Below are 13,494 nucleotides of genomic sequence, written 5' to 3' on the forward strand. Positions count from 1 at the left end.
AGGAATGACTATATTGCATGGGTGAATGTATATGGTTCTCATTTTTGCTTGAGAACAATTTTTGATAATATCTTCATTTTAATATTCTAATTTGATCCGTTTGGTACCATCATCAAATTTTTTATTCTCTGATTTTTATTATGCGTGATACAAAGTATGCACGAGTCATTTGGACTTTGCTGAGTGGTATTTATTAGTTAGATGTATGTACACTTAGTACATTCAATTCTAACGTTATGAATGAATCATTTTTTAAATTTTTTGATTTGATTAGTTGCACGGGTAACTTCGCCACTCCTGGACTTCCTGTTCCGTGACGGAGATTTGGAACAATCTCCACCCGTCTAAAACCTAGGTGTCCCGATGTGACGTCATAGCAGCGATCAATCGCAGCGGGCGTCACATACTGCCTTGGTAGACACTGGCTCAGTTGAGAGCAGATTGAAATTACTTTACCTTTTAATATGAGTGCGTGTTGGGTTCATTCCCACTCATGAAAGCCCTACATTCAGGTCGTTTGGGACTTTAATTAGTCCTAAGACCTGACTGCTGAATTAAATAATGCTCTTTGAGCACATACATGCCTGGGAATGAGGCTCCAATTCCTCCCCCCCCCCCCCCCGGAATAATTAAATAGCCTGCTGTGCAGGCATATAACAGTGGTATATGCACTGATGTGCGAAAACCACATTAATCCAATTTCCATTCCATTACAGTCTGGCTACTAGATGGGTGTTAGTCGAGCAAGTGAGCACACCGCAATGGAATCAATTAACAGCTACGGCGTGGCGCGCTGCCTGACAGCTAATGAGATTATTCCTACTTCAGCACTACGGGCAATTAGAGTCCTAGGTAAGACCAAAGCAGACAGAAGGAGCCTGAGAGCAGGAATGACAAGAATTACTTTACTACTTGTATGGGATAAAAGTGAAGGGACGAACCAATATATTGCTGACCCTGGGGATAATGACGAACGTAGATGGAACATAATAAAAAGCGCAAGGAGGAGATAAAGGCGGCCTTATTAAAGACTACGAACCACTCTACTGCGTTAACTAGACCTCTACCGGAAAGTCAACGACCCCCAGAACCGATCAGGGTCACCTCCATTGAGACCCCGGTAAAACCAATAGGACGGCCGGTAAACAGCAAAAACGTGGAAATACAAACTGAATGCAGTATCCCTATTTCTGCCTCAGAGGGAAGCGAAGAGGAAGAACAAGTTGAAAGGGAAGAGAGCGACTCTTACGAAGTAGATGAATAAAAAAACAGACGAATCGGAAAAGATTTTGAAAATGGGACTAGAAGCTGCACTAAACAACATAAGAAAAGCACAGAATTATGTTAGTGCAGTAAAATACGTTGGATGGCGGCAACTCGCAGTCATAAAACCGAGAACTCAACAATGGCGGTTTGGGGTTTGTATACTTGACCAGTACTACAGCGATGCTTTTCACAAACACCCAATGGATACCCTGACAGAAGCTGAAAATCGTCTGGCTGAATTACACGGATTAGAGGCATTCCCTGAACGTAAACAACCACGCAGTGCAGCGGAAATCGTAGACGAAGAAGACGACCGCTAATCATTTGAACTGCCATCTTAAAGTCCTTGTAATGGCTATTACTAAACAAATGTCTCTTATTTTAAGGGTTTCTACTTTGGCTTAGAAGCCCGATTTGACTGAACTAACATAACGAATTTGATTCTTTGATGACCGTTCAAAATTATACATTTTCAGCAACTAATATTGACAGAGATGTATAATAGTCACTCTGACTTCATTTAAATTCGATATTTTTTTATAAATTTAATCTTTATGTACGCTTAGTGAACTAAATTTGAAGCTTATGACAGCAGGAAAATTTAAGACTTTGATTAAATGTGACTCTAATTACGATTCTGGCCCACACAAAATTGGTAATAGGGACTCCAGAAAAATTTCACTTGGGATAATTTGACTCAGAGTAAGGCTTTAAGTACGTTCCTGTGGGCTATGGTTGCCTCCAGCCGGGTCCCTTCCCGCCCTTGCATGCTCGGACATTTTGCGAGTTAAGAAAGTGCGACATTCGCGCATAAATGTGGAACTAGTGGCTCCGTTCTACAGTGCCGACCAATTGAGAATCTCGACTTTCGAGACTTAACAAGTCGCAAAAGCACTAGTTTGCGCAATCGACTATAATTTTTATTGATTGAGGCTGGCTACCCCAGTGTTGACTGGTCAACATTCAAAAATGAGCAGAATCAGCAAATTACTGGACTTTCAAATGCACCTGGAGTATGCCAGGCGACTCCTTGATGAGCTGGCCATTGAAGCGATCCAGGAAAGTGCCAAGATCGAAGAGAAGGAAAAAAAGAAGAAAGAAGAGGAAACGCAAAAGAAGAAAGAAATGATCATGCCTCACCTCGTGATGAGGTCAGTGTGCGAGGTGAAGCCTGAAGTCAGGACACCAACACCACCACTAGTACCACCACCATCACCACGTCAGCCACAGCCAGTACCACCAGTACCAAGAGCCGCTGCCCCCCAGATGAAAAACCGGGACGAAGAGTTGGAGAGAGAGAGAGAGCAGAAAGAGTGGGAGCCTCAGAGACCTCATCATTCCCGGTCTGGCATATGAGAAGACAGAGGAAAATAGTTTTCACTATCTGTCAAAGTGAAAACTGGGATGATGAGAACACTCATCAACCATTTGCACTCCCAGCCACGCGCTTCAATTGGGAGAATGACTGGAGTAGGCGATGCGTGTGTGGGGCCCGGAGTAGAAGGTGTCAGCATTAACCAGGTGCATCTGAAATTTAAAAAAAACAAAAAAAACCAGCCCTTCTCAGGGCTAACCGGATCTCTAGAAAAGAGAGACTGATCAAGTTGCCAATCATATAATTGTGACTGTGTGTGTGTGTCTGTTTGTTTGTTTGTATGTGTGCGAGTGTACGTGTGTGTGTGCGTACGTTTGTGTGTGTGTGCTTTTTCCCTTAACAAAAAACCCTTATCCCTAAACACAAACGTTTTGGTAGTAAATATATAAATATGTGCTTTAAAGTTGCCGACTTGTAATAAATTTGATGATTTATACGAGTTTCCAAGTCAGAATGGATTTCGTTTCGATTCTTGATTATAGTGGTAATGATAATGACGAAGTGGACGACGACTCGATATTAGACAAATTAGAGGAGTTTTGACAATTTATTTCAATCATATCAGATGTCATTTATTCGAATATGAGTATTAAATTTGCATTGAATCCAGAACATAACACTACGTTTTGTCACATCATAACAAGTACTATATAGAAACGAATGTTGAAATGTGACATTTAAAATTATTTGCTGGCTTGGCTTGTGTTGTATAAAAGGCCCTAATGGAGACTGCGCTTCATTGGTTAGTGAGCCCAATTCTTCGAAAAAACGGATGCCACTAGTCCTACAATGTAAGACATAGCACATGTTTTTGTTTCAGTGATTGACGCCCACAACATAAATATCAGCGTCAAGGTCTTATGTGAAGGACTAGGATGCCACCTGATCAGCTAAGGTCGGTTCCTGAGAAATGAACTTCGCTCCCATTGCCTCGACAACAAATAACTGGCCTTTGTTGCTTTGCTGTACAAACCAGACCAAATATAATTCAAAAGGTTATGTAACGTGTATAATCACGCTAATGTACAATATCCATGCGTACTTCTTGATCTTTCTTCTTGTTGACTTTTATTTATTTCCAATGATGATGATGATGTTCAGGCAGTAGAACGCAATTTACTTTATCCGGAACAAATCATGCAAAATTTTGCTGTTCTGACAATTAGAGGGTGTATACTTCCGGTTGTATTATGGGAATGCCAGCTGTATATTATTTAACTTTCTTAAGTTTGCAGTCCTGACTTTAAATGTATTTATACTTTAGTTGTGTGTTTTTGTTTTAACTGTATATCTGAGTATTGCAAGAAGACTTAAATACTGACAGATAAGTCTAGTTTGATTGAGATCCGACGCGGAAGGTAATACAGGTGTGTTCACTGGGATGACAGATCTCATTAGCAGCAGGGAACACATGAAAATTAAATGTCTTCTGCATAATTTGTACGTATAAATACAAAATGAACACACATTTATGATATATTTTCAAGTAAATTCACAAGAAGCACTCAAACACAGGCACCGTCTTACCATTTTTATCATTGGTCTTCGGTCACTTTTGCACATTCGTGACTCGATGTAATTTCAAGTTGTGCTACAATGTAAGACATAGCACATGTTGGTTTTGTTTAAGTGCTATGTCTTACTCTCCAAATAACGGCCTTGTATAGCGTGTTCCGATGTCGTTGACATCGGAACGAGTAGTCAAAGTTTCAGGAATATCTCACACATTTGGCAGCCTATATTGACACTCTTCCACTAATTTATGTGTAATTAATTTACTTACTGTGCTGTCTTTATCCTGGCGGAATGAAAATATGACACTAGCAGATGGATGTATTTTCTTGTTCCTTTGACATACATTTGAATTTGTTGCAATGCGACGGAAGTCGAGGTATGCCAAAGTATTTTTAAGTAGGTTCATGTGGCGGATATGTTTCTTGAACAAAACAAAACGTTACTTTACAGTTCCAATAGGCATAATATATTTTTATTCATTTTGTTAAAGAATAATATTTCAACTTAACCTAATTTCGGCATTCCTGGCTTTCATCGCTTTCCAGTAAACTGAAATGTAGGCCAACTAAACTTTAAAACGGGTCCATTTCTTTTGTGAGAATTTGAATTTATTAGAGAAAAGACATCAGAGTAAGTAAAGTCTGACTAAAAGATTATGACTTTGTAGAAAAGCGCCGTTATTTTACTTGCCAGTTATGTGAGATATTCCTGAAAATTTGACTTTCATTACGATGTTAGTCAACATCAAAACACACTAAACAATGCTGTTTGTTAGGCAGTAAGACCTAAAACATAAATATCAGCATGAAGGTCTTACATGTAGAACTATAATTTCAAGATAAAAATGTTTTTATTTCTTCCAGACGGTTATATAGATATTTTAGTGAACATTCAGCTTTAAAATAAATTCATAGTTTCTATGTTCCAGATACTTGTAAAGCATTTCTGCATTTTTACAAAGACCCTCCCCACAAGTTTTCCATGAAAAACCATATTCTTTAGTCATGCACATGTTAAATTTGTATGTGTACCTTAAAATAGAATGTTTTTAGCATAATTTATGTTTGTAGAAGTTTAAAATGAACACATCTGTCTGTGGAGTCTTTTCAGATAAATATACATGAAGCACTCAAACACATGGACCATACACCATTTGTAATATTGGTCTTTGGTCACTTTTGAAAATTCTTGAGCTTGTGGTATTTTGTGCAGAAATTTTAACATTTCTTTCTTATGGTTATATTGAAATGTTTTGTGAATATTCAGCTTGAAGAATAAGTTCACTTTCTTTGTTCCAGGTACTTCTGAAGAGTTTCTGTGCTATATTAAGGTCTCAGTAAATGCCACTAAGAGGACTAAGAACACAAAGAACACACTAAGAACACTAAAAGGCACAAGCAGGTACAAAAAGGCACTAAAATGTGCTAAACTTTTTGTTCTGTAACTAAATCTGCAAAAAAAATGTGCTTAGTTTCTTTATGCCAGTATGTGTATAATATGATTCTTGTGTCATTATAAATGTATGCTGCTACTTTACTGGTGTAGTGGTAAATATTATACCATGTGCACTTTGTGACTTGATTTCAATGTCCAGATATTTACACCAGCACTAAACTATACCTGGGGGGCCCCGAGTGGCCGAGTGGTCTAAAGCGCTCTTCGTTACGGATCACTGCCATCTCACCTCTGTCTGCGGCGGTTCGAGTCTAAGATTCAACCAATGTGGGCATGTGAGAAAGCTTGCCAGTAGCTTCTCGTGGGTCGGTGGTTCTTTCCGGGGTTTTCCAGGTTCTTCCTCCACCATTAATACTGGCCGCCATGTATAGCCAATCGTGCTGAAAAATGGCGTTAAACCCCACAACAACAACAACAACAACAACAACAAACTATACCTGGGGGCCCCGAGTGGTCGAGTGGTCTAAAGTGCTCTCCATTACAGATCACTGCCATCTCACCTCTGTCTGCGTGGGTTCAAGTCTTGGATTCGGCCAATGTGGGTATGTGAGGAAGCTTGTCAGTAGCTTCTCGTGGGTCGGTGGTTCTTTCTGGGGTTTTTCCGGGTTCTTCCTCCACCATTAATACTGGCCGCCATGTATAGCCGTATGCTGAAAAATGGTGTTAAACCCTACAACAACAACAGCAATTAAACTATACCTAAAATGCATAGCTGCCAACCCTCACGAATTTGGTGTGAATTTCACGACTTTTTCAGCGATTCACGGATTCATGCCATAAGACACAAATTCACAAATTTTCCAATCCTCAATTATTTTAAATCTTTAATAAAATAACCGATTTCCCTTTAAGCGCTAGTCGTGATATTCGCAGTTGCCGAAACGGTCCGGTACTGCTGGTTACGATATTAGTAGATCTACAGCCGATTAGTACAGTTGACCCGGTAGCAAGCATTTTAGCCTATTTTAATCTATATGTATAAGAGTAGTTTTACAAATGCTTTTGAGAGAAACTGGGGCCTAACCGGAAATTTGCTCCGCGCATGCGTCAAAACACTGATTTGAGTTACCGTTCAGTATCGCATTAACATCTTGAAAATGTCTTCACCACCAAGGAAAAAGAAATATATTACTCAAAAAGTGAAGTTTAATTTGGAATATATCAAAAATTGGCCGTGCATTCTGCCATTAAATATTGATATTCATTCATGCTTTTTGCCCTCAGTGTGCCATCGCAGAGACGATGTGAGAAAGAATGTCGGTTGCAAAAAACACGTAGAAGTTGGGAAAATTAAGAATTCGGAGATTTCAGCTTGGAATATTTTAAACCATTGGCGGAAGACCCGCAGGCTACCAACGTTTAAGCATTATTTGTGAGTTTTCTTGTGTCGAACACAATCTACCTTTATCAGCTGGAGACCATGCTAAACATTTGTTCTGACATATGTTTCTGGACTCGAAAATCGCTTCCAAATTTTCCTGTGGAAGAACCAAAAATGCTGCAGCTCCTGTGCATTCCTCACAGCAACAGTGACAGCGAAAAAGTATTTTCTTTAGTGAGGAAAAATAAGACAGACTTTAGGGCCTCCTTAGCTGAAGAAAATTTGTCAGCAATTTTAGTCCCCAAGATCAACCAGCAGGCAAGAAGTCGGAACTGTTTAGAAAATAAATTTACGATCAAGCAGTTGAGGAAGTTCAAGTCTGCCACAGTATCAAGTCTTGATAAATATTTCCGCATATATGTAGTGTTTTATTTTTATTTTGCGAACTTGATATAGTGTAGTATTGACGGTTGGAGTGGTCAGAGTGGATGGAGTTATTGTCATGGTATTTTTCACAAATTCATGTCCAAATTGACGACTTTTTATCCCTATTTTCACTAATTGTGAGCCTGGAAGGTTGGCAGCTATGAAAATGCCACAATTATTACAATTACAATTATTACAAGTAATTTGAACTTCTTTAATAATAATAATAATAATAACAATAACAACATCTGTTCAACAACATATATTTATACACATAAGAATGAAAATAAGAAGCACATAGAATCACCACAACTTTCTAAATGATCGCTTCATTTGTTTCAGCATTTTAAAATTGTACTTTTCTGATTGTTTCTATATTCCAAAACTCAATAAATACATTAATATTATATTAGGATGATATTTTTTTAAGATTCAAAATCCCTCTCCTAACATTTTTCAGTTATAGAACATCCATGAGTCACATTGATAAAGCCTGTTTCTCTTAATATCTTGTGCCCTTTATTTTTCCATTTAGACTGGTCTGCTATGAATGTGTATATAAAAATATAATGACTCTTAAACATGGTTAAACTTTTAAAAAACCTCTCTGTTTCTTGGAACTATTTCATGTACAGCTACTTTAAATAGAAATTATGGAATTCAGCAGAGGTCTAATGCTGGATAAATGCACAGCAGCCAACAGTAGCATGACACAGGCCTTGAACTGTAATCACTATTTTGTGTCTCACTTGCTCCTGATGCCTTTAATCTGAATTTGGAAACATTTTTTTATTTTAATTTTACCAGGTACACAGTTGCCCATTTTATTACCTGGCTTATTATCAGCCGTCAAGTATCCTGTACCCGTTTACTACACTTTAATCACAGTGGCTTATTTGAAAATCTTGTTATTGCTAAAGGATATTAGAGATGTTATTGCTAAAGAATATCAGAGATATTATTGCTAAAGAATATCAGAGATACTTTCAACAGTCATCAAACAAAATTGAGAAATGGGTTTACCTTGAATTCTTGCCAAGTCTTTTCATCTAGTAGAATGTCAGTCCTTTAGAGAAATTATTGTTTTGCTTATTGGCTGTTGTAAATCAGATAAGAGGCACACCTCAGTTGGCTCTGGTGTTGGATATAAGTTGCATTTCAGAACAGTTTGGGATAATAGGGATTTATTATTTCGGGTGTTAACATGGAAGAAAGTAGCATCCCAAGATCATCCAGAGGTGGAATTCTAGATGTCCTGCTAGAGGAATAGTCGGGTGTTTAATACTGAAGGACATTTCTTAACGGATATCCTGAACCTCGTCAAAACTGGCTAGATTAGTCAGCATGGCGTCTGTGAAGTGTCAATGGATAAAACCATATTTATTCAAGGCATTAGTCAGTATGGTGTCTGTGAAGCATCACTGGATAAAATCATATTATTTATTCAAGGCATTAGTCAGTATGGTGTCCGTGAAGCATCACTGGATAAAATCATATTATTTATTCAAGGCATTAGTCAGTATGGTGTCCGTGAAGCATCACTGGATAAAACCATATTTATTCAAGGCATTAGTCAGTATGGTGTCCGTGAAGCATCACTGGATAAAATCATATTATTTATTCAAGGGCATTAGTCAGTATGGTGTCTGTGAAGCATCACTGGATAAAACCATATTATTTATTCAAGGGCATTAGTCAGCATGGTGTCTGTGAAGCATCACTGGATAAAACCATATTATTTATTCAAGGGCATTAGTCAGCATGGTGTCTGTGAAGCATCACTGGATAAAACCATATTATTTATTCAAGGGCATTAGTCAGCATGGTGTCTGTGAAGCATCACTGGATAAAACCATATTATTTATTCAAGGGCATTAGTCAGTATGGTGTCCGTGAAGCATCACTGGATAAAGCTATATTATTTATTCAAGGGCATTAGTCAGTATGGTGTCTGTGAAGCATCACTGGATAAAACTATATTATTTATTCAAGGGCATGTAAACCTGGTTGACCAGAGCCACCATGGCCACTCGCGCTCTTTTTTCAAAATATGTGTAATGTATTGATACATTGCTTTTCCATTACTCATACAAATTACTCCTATCACAGAAAAAGCTGCTTCCATAAAAAGGTAGTTTTTATAATTCAGTATTTTGTTCTTTCTTAAGCAGAGTGCTATGTCTCGGCTCTACTTGTTAGGTTGTCATGGCAGTGAACAGATGATTAAAGCTTATATTCTTTGTTAAAATGATATGACACATAAATTTAGAGTGCTGTTACAGTACCCCCCCCCCAAACATTAAGCAGTTTTTATTGCCTATGATTATTTAGGGACAAGTACATGGTTAGTTTTGTTTGAAATAGTCTAAATATGAAACTAATCACAGGACTTTTGTCAATTTTAAATCATCAAATAAAATCCTTGAAATTTGTTACTTTTCAGGTTAGAAACTATGGTGAAGTGACAGAGCTGCTATTGGACAAACTTCATCATGTCCAGTTTTATTCCAATGGTTTCATCATCACCTCCGCCATTAGATGATGATGGGGCTCCTGATGATGACTGGGATGATTTTGGAAACTTTACTGGAGCAGATGACATTGCATCCACTGGTCATTTCCATGGACACCACAAAAACAAACTAGATATTGTAAATGTGTCTTCAGAAAATGACAAGTGGACAGAACCCAAGTCTAGTCAGATAGAAGAGGATTCACCCAGTGACACAAAAGATGCCTCACCTAAACCAGTAGATGTTAACTTTGCTACCTTTTCACAATTTGCTGAAACTGAAAATGAAAATTTCCATGTTGAAAAAGGCATATCAGAGAGTGGGATCATGGATGGATTTGAGGATGGTAAATATGAAGGGGGAACTGAATATGTATTTATTTCCACAGATGTCGAGAACAAATTCTCAGATTTTGATGGTCAGGGTGATATAACCAGCACATATGCTTCATCTCCCAGTGGTGATGACGATAATTTTGTCACCAATAAAGAATCTAGTCAGCCAGCTGATGGTGTCATAAGTCGTGGTTCAATGACTGACTCTGGTCATGGTAGTTCAGACTTTTCACCCATACAACAGTCTGTCAAAACACCTGAATTCAGCACAAAAACAGTTTCTGTAGATGGTGCTGATACCACTGAAGTTGAACAGACAAACTCTACAGCATCTCAGGACAAATGTGAGAAGTTCATGGAAGATATTTCCTCTTCTGAACCATCAGTCAGTGAAGGTTACATGTCACATTCCAATGTCACACCTACAGATCAGGAGAAAAACATACTTGACAGTGAGAGACAGTGTTCTTCTGAAGGATTTTCAGCATATTTCAATGATGATAACAGACATTGTAATCCTGACATTCCTTTTGTAAGAAGTAACGAGTCAGGGGATCTTGAAATGGACACAGATTCAGTAACCCACCAGGATAAAAACCAGTTGGAACGTGCACATAATGATGCATTTGATGATGATGATGATGATTTTCAGGATTTTTCTAGTCATACTGTACAGACGAAATGTTTATCAGAAATACATTCCAGTATTGGGATCAGTGATTCCAAGTTAGAGGTAAAAGGGGTAAACTGTCCTGCTTCAGGCATTCTAGTAGAAGAGTCTGACACTATTGAGTGTAGTATAGGAGCTAGAAATACAGTAAAAGATTCTGACACTAGTGAATGTGGTACAGGAACTGAACATAAGGTAGAAGGATGTTTCATGGGTGAGTGTGGTACCGGAGCTGAAGAAGGAGAATTGCCAGTAGTCAGTGTGCATAGTACATGTACTTTAGGAACAAATCTGAACCAAGATACAAATCCTGATAAAAAATTCAGCTCAGCTGTTGGGGAATCTGGAAACATGGAGATAAAGGATTCAGCAGATGCTAATGATTCAGACACAGACAACAGTGCCAGAAATGCAAGGTCTGATAAAGATGAGGACATTTCAGCAAATGAATTTGAAGACTTTGCCACTTTCGAGGTTGGTTTATTTTACAAATCAAAAGATGAAGCAAGTGATACCAGCTGGGCCAGCTTCCCAGTCAAAGCTGATTCATTTGTGGATGAGAAGGGAACATCAGCTGAAGACAATGGTAATGAAGTGAGAGTAGTGTTTTGTTCCAGTCCTGAGGACAAAGATAATGTCATTCCTGTAGAACAGACTATAACAGGGAGTGACTTTGGAGACATGGACAGTTTCTCTGATGTTCAGAGCGGTGCTGCAAATAGTGAAAGGGTAGTTGAATCTGAGGTGACTGATATTGAAAATAAACCTCAGCATAACATTGGGGCAGAAGTAGATGATGAATTTGGAGACTTTGGGGACTTCAGTTCCATAGGTACAGTGTCTGGTAATACAGAAGCAGTACAGGCAGCCATGCCACCCAACCCTCAACAGCAGGAGAAATTTGTTGAATTTGCAGCTTTTGGTTCTAAAGAAACACAAGAGATTTCAAACAGTGATAACTGGGCAGCATTTTCTTCTGGTTCATCTGCAACATCAGCTACTAGTTCTGTTGTGGGTGCATTAGGACCAAGTGCTGGTAGTAAATTTGGAAGTAGATCAGAGACTGAAAAGATAGATGATGATGGTGATGATGATGATGATGATGAGACCCAGGTGGCTTATTCAAGAGTTCAGCCTCAGAGTCCCACTGTAGTGTCGAGCTCATCTATTAATATGTCGGCCACAGCAGGGACTACCTCACAGGATCAGGTATAGTGATGAAAATGCTTCATTATTAAGGACTTCATATAATCTGATAGATTCCAGACTTTCAGAATCCACTGATTTTATTTTATCCTTGAACTTTAGTCATTAATATACAGTAACTTTTTTACCCACCACATGCACAGAGAAAAAACGAATAATTGGAATACATAAAATAAAATCTTCAAAGTTTTTTTTTTATGTTCTTGTGCAGACATGCCATAGTTCAGGGATTTTGAGAGATTTTAAAGCTTGGATCTGAGGTTTTGATGGTGTCAAGGCATTGATATTTTTGTGACCTTTCTTCCTCCCATCTGCTAGAAATAGTTTGACTTTAAAACATGCCAAGCTTATTACAGCTTTAATATTATGGAAAAATGACTTAGAGCATGGATGTGTGGATAAACATTTATTATATCATAGTGATTGAATTTCATTGACCTACATTTAGACAGTGTATCAAAGTGCTAATGCATGCTAAACCAGAATTAGTTGGTACTTAGTCCCATCAGAATTTGTCAGTGTGCTAATACATGCTAAACCAGAGGTAAACAGCAGTAGGTCTTTTTCAAATCTGTCAAAGTTCTAATGTATACTAAACCAGAGGTAGACAGTAGTTGGTCCCATCAGAACTTGTCAGAGTGTTATAAGTCTCTTAAGAATATTTTAATGAGCTAATGTATGCTAAACCAGATGTAGACAGTAGTTTTATTCCCATCAAAATCTGTCAGTTCTGATGCATGCTAAACCAGACGTAGACAGTAGTTGACTCCCCTCAGAATCCATCAAAGTGGCTAATGCATGCTAAAATAGATGTAGACAGTAGTTGACTCCCCTCAGAATCCATCAAAGTGGCTAATGCATGCTAAACCAGAGGTTGACAGGAGTTGACTCCCCTCAGTATCCATCAAAGTGGCTAGTGCATGCTAAATCAGAGGTTGACAGTAGTTAATCCCATCAGAATCTATAAGAGTGCTGATTTATGCTAAATCAGAGTTATTCCTAAGAAATAAACTGAATGATGACGACTCATTTCTTTTTATATAAGATTATTTTTCTACTCAAGTCTCGACATTCAATGAATTAAATAAAAGGAAGTAAATTTTAAGCATCTATCAGATTGTTGAGGTTTACAAAGTATGACAGGTTATTTATACTACACGCAGTCCAAGTGTTACCAGCCTTACCAGACACCTCCATGTAGTGAACATCTTTTGATAATTGACAATTTTGTTGATCACAATGAAATTCATTCAGTGGTCTTTATATTGGAGAAATCTGTTTGATGCTTATAGCTTAAAGTTTTTTGGTCATGGCCAACATGCTCAGAATTGCCACCTAATAGTATGCAGCTTGTCACAGGTTGTAGCAAATGTACGGATTTGTGAAGATTAGCATTTTGTGACAGCTGACTT

At 38.1% G+C, this 13,494-nt stretch overlaps 1 protein-coding gene across 6 annotated transcripts in view; it reads left to right on the forward strand.

The window, feature by feature from the left end:
- The first annotated feature begins 3,837 nt into the window (after positions 1–3,837).
- Positions 3,838–13,494, forward strand: part of LOC149808472 (uncharacterized) — a 65,911-nt gene continuing 56,254 nt past the window's right edge. For all 6 annotated transcript variants that reach the window (XR_016425141.1, XR_016425135.1, XM_089977744.1 and 3 more), the window contains exons 1-2: positions 3,838–4,081; positions 9,802–12,085. Coding sequence is in view for 4 of the 6 variants with exons in the window: in XM_089977744.1 (XP_089833870.1) it covers positions 9,851–12,085 (2,235 nt within the window). In the remaining 2 variants the exon portion in view is untranslated. The remainder of the gene's footprint in view (positions 4,082–9,801; positions 12,086–13,494) is intronic.

Source organism: Sinohyriopsis cumingii, chromosome 1 (assembly GCF_028554795.1).
Source record: "Sinohyriopsis cumingii isolate HCF-2022 chromosome 1, ASM2855479v2, whole genome shotgun sequence".
Taxonomy (NCBI): domain Eukaryota; kingdom Metazoa; phylum Mollusca; class Bivalvia; order Unionida; family Unionidae; genus Sinohyriopsis; species Sinohyriopsis cumingii.